Raw genomic sequence first — 3,706 nt, 5'->3', positions numbered from 1 at the left:
TATCCACTTTAAATCCTACTGAGGAGGGTACATGCTGAACAGAGAACCCTAATGGCAAGCATTGTTAATGACAACCTGTGTTAAGATCAGAAACCTCCTAATTCTCTGTCTGCAGATGACATCTGGGAAGTGAATATTTTCTCTAGTTGTGCAAGGCCGTATCTTCCTATTTCTTTATTTTCAACCTCATTTAAAAAAGATTGGATATTTGGAAATATTTTTGTTATTTCCTTTTAGAAATGGATATTGATTCATTTCTTAAATGAAAATAACTTAGAAATACACAAAGAAGAAAGTAAAAATCAATTATAATCCCAGATTCACAGATGATTACTGCTCATAGTTTGATACATGTTTTTTTCTATGATATTTCTATATAATATTTTGTAAGCCACCCTTTGATTTAACAGTATAACCTAGACATTTTTAGTAAGAGATTTACACTATTCCACTGTGCAAATATACAGCATCAAAAAAACAACTTTTTTTTTTTTGCATGAAAAAAAAATGTATCAAAAAAGGAAACATCAAGTTTAATTTAAAAGAAAAAACAAACCCAGAAATTGTCTGAGAAAACAACAGAACAAATTAATTCCTGAAAAAAGAGTTCTGCATCTTGGCGATCACAGTTATTGAAAGCATTGGAAAAAAAATTAAAATGCCCATTAGCTTAAGAATTTTTGAGTTATCTGTAAATAAACTTATTTCAGGAGTGGAAGAATCCTTGGTCACTTCTTAATATCAAAATTTACACAGGTTTCTTTTTTGAATGTCTTCTACATTTAAAGAGGCAATCATACAAAAACTCCTATATTCCAGACACGATAAATTCTTCGTTTCAGCCAACTCTTAATGGAGGGGCAACTAGTACAACACCATCTCCCTGGACAAAAAGCATCGGAATATTCCGTTTTGTTGATTTATATATCTCTTCATATGTTTCCTCATCAATTTCTATAGTAGTCACAGTTTCTTCTACATCTCCCAATATCATATTTAAATGCTGATCATAAGCATGTAATCTGCCTCGAAGCTCTCTGTCATTTCTCATTTTCACATAAATTCGTTCATCCAGGCTGAGCCTGATGAGATCCAGGGGCTCTTCTACGGTGTTGGTGGTTTGTTGCTGGTCCACGTCGTCCGCCATGTTTCAAACCCTCCGCCAAAACAACTCCTTTTGATGGACTTCTATCTTGCATAGAGTTTTCACTCTTACAAGTAGTGCTATAATAAAAATTATTTTATAGATACCTTTGGAGATTTTGTTTGTTCAATTATTTCCTTAAAATGCAAGAAGCAAAATTTCTGGTAATTTAAAATTTGGACACCTGTTGCTAAGTTGTCTTCTTTATGGAACATGCCATTGTATTCAGTGCCATTTCCCCATTTTTTCCACTGTTGGATATAATCAAACTTTTTAAGTCTTTCTCAAGGTGATAGGGAAATATACCTATGTATTATTTTTTGTTATATTTCTCTGATTATAGAAAAATAGGATTGATTTCTTCCACATCTTTATTTTCCAGTTGATTATTTTTGTCAAAAGCTTTTCATTGTACATTTTCAATGGTTTCTTTCTTTGATTACTGTATTTATAGAAATCTTTATTTGTTAAGTATAGTAAACCTTTATTGGTCACATATGTGTTAAATATTATCCATCTTTTTCTTTTAACTTTGTGGTGTATTTTGTTTGCCTAAAAGAATTTTAAAATGTTTACAAAGTCAAATCTACAGCTCATAATTTTTCTAGCTCTTGCTCTCCTGGCATATAAGGAAAATTCTTCTCTAACCAAAATGTTATGAAAATATTTATGCTGCATTTTAACAGTTTTATTGAGATATAATTCACATAACATACAATTTACCCAATTAAATATACAATTCAATAGTTTTTTAGCATATAGAGAGAGTTGTGCAATCATTACCACAAGCTAGCATTAGACTATATTCATCACTCCAAAATAAAACCCTAGACCCATTAGTGCATTTCCCATTCCTTCCCCCTCCCAACACAAGGCAACCACAATCTACTTTCTGCCTCTGTCGATGTGCTCATTCTGGACCATTTATTGTAAATGGAAATATACAAACATACATATGTGGTTTCGTGACTGGCTTCTTTCACTTAGCATCATGTTTTCCAGGTTTACACATGTTGCAGCATCTATCAATATTTCATTCCTTATTATTGTCAAATAATACTGCATTGTGTGGGTAGTCAACATTTTATTTATGTGTTCATTGGTTGATAGACACTTGATGATTTTTTTATTATGAATAGATCTGCCAATGGCCTTTTTGTCCATATTTTCATGTGAAAATATGTTTTCATTTCTGTTGGGTGTATACAAAGAATTGAAATTGCTGGATCATAGGAAAAGTACACTTGCTGTTTTGAAAAATGGCCAAACTGTTTTCCAAAGTGACTGTACCATTTTATATTCCCAACAGCAAAGTATGAGGTTCATATTTCTCTTCTCCATTGTGACTGCCTGTCTTTTTTATTACAGTCATCCCAATGGTTGTGAGGTGGTCTACTGTGGGGTTTCTTTGCTTTTCCCTAATGACTAATGGTGTTGAACCTTTGCATGGACTTATTGGCCAGTTTCATGTCTTCCTTGGAGAAATGTCTTTTCAGATTCTTTGCCCTTTTTTACTTTTTCCAGAAAGTCATAAAGTGGAATCAAATGATGTATAGTCTTTTTAGATCAACTTCTTTCACTTTGTAACATGCATTTAAGGTTGCTCCACAGTTTTTTGTTTGTTTGTTTGTTTGTTTTTGTGACCTGATAGCTCATTTCTTTTTACTGACATTGTATAGATATACCAGTTTGTTTTACCATTCACCTATTAAAGGACATTGTGGTTACTTTCAGTTTTTCGATTATAAATAAGGCTGTTAGCATTTTGTTGAAGATATTTTGCACTTATGTTCATGAGAGACATTGTTGTCTAGTTTTCCTTTCTTGTAATGTCTTCATCTGGTTTCAATCTTGAGATATTACTTATCTCCTAGAATGAGTTAAGAAGTGTTCCTTCTGGCTCTATTTTCTCAAAGGGACTGCAGAGAATTGGTACCATTTCTTCCTAAAATATTTGTTAGAATTTACCAGTGAAACCATCTGGGCCTGGTGCTTTGTTTTGTAGGAGGTAATTATTTATTCAATGTCTTTAATAGATAGAGGCTTATTCAGATTATCTATTTCTCTTTGTATGTTTTGCTGGCTGTGTGTCTTAAGGAATTGTTCCATTTCACCTAAATTATGAAATTTGTGAGCTTGGAGTCATTCATTATAAATCTTAATTACCCCTTTAATGTCTATGGGATCAGCAGTAATTTCTCTTTCATTTATGATATCAATAATTTATATTTTCTCTGTTTATTTTTCTTATTAGCCTGGCTGGAGGTTTACCAATTTTATTAATAATTTCAAATAATTAACCTATGGTTTTTTGGTTTTCTGTATTATTTTCTTGTTTTCAATTTCCATGATTTCTGCTCTACTTTCTATTATTTATTTCTTCTAATGGGTTTAGTTTTATATTGCTCTTATCTGTATAGTTCCCTAAGGTGAAAGCTTAGATTATTCATTTTAGATATTTCTTCCTTGCTAATATATACATCTAATACTATAAGTCCCCCCGCAAAGCATTGCTGTCAATGTGTCCCACAAGATTTATTAGTGGTATTTTACATTATTTAT

General features: G+C 31.9%; 1 protein-coding gene across 1 annotated transcript; it reads right to left on the bottom strand.

Moving 5' to 3' along the window:
• Positions 1–504: 504 nt before the first annotated feature.
• Positions 505–1,157, bottom strand: LOC125082200 (U6 snRNA-associated Sm-like protein LSm3). The gene has a single exon (XM_047697551.1). It carries the CDS (start codon positions 1,145–1,147, stop codon positions 839–841), a length of 309 nt encoding a protein of 102 aa, XP_047553507.1. The 5' UTR covers positions 1,148–1,157; the 3' UTR covers positions 505–838.
• Positions 1,158–3,706: the final 2,549 nt, after the last annotated feature.

Source organism: Lutra lutra, chromosome 12 (assembly GCF_902655055.1).
Source record: "Lutra lutra chromosome 12, mLutLut1.2, whole genome shotgun sequence".
NCBI lineage: Eukaryota > Metazoa > Chordata > Mammalia > Carnivora > Mustelidae > Lutra > Lutra lutra.
The sequence above is the reverse complement of the archived record's forward strand: the minus strand, read 5'-3'. Positions and strand labels throughout refer to the sequence as shown.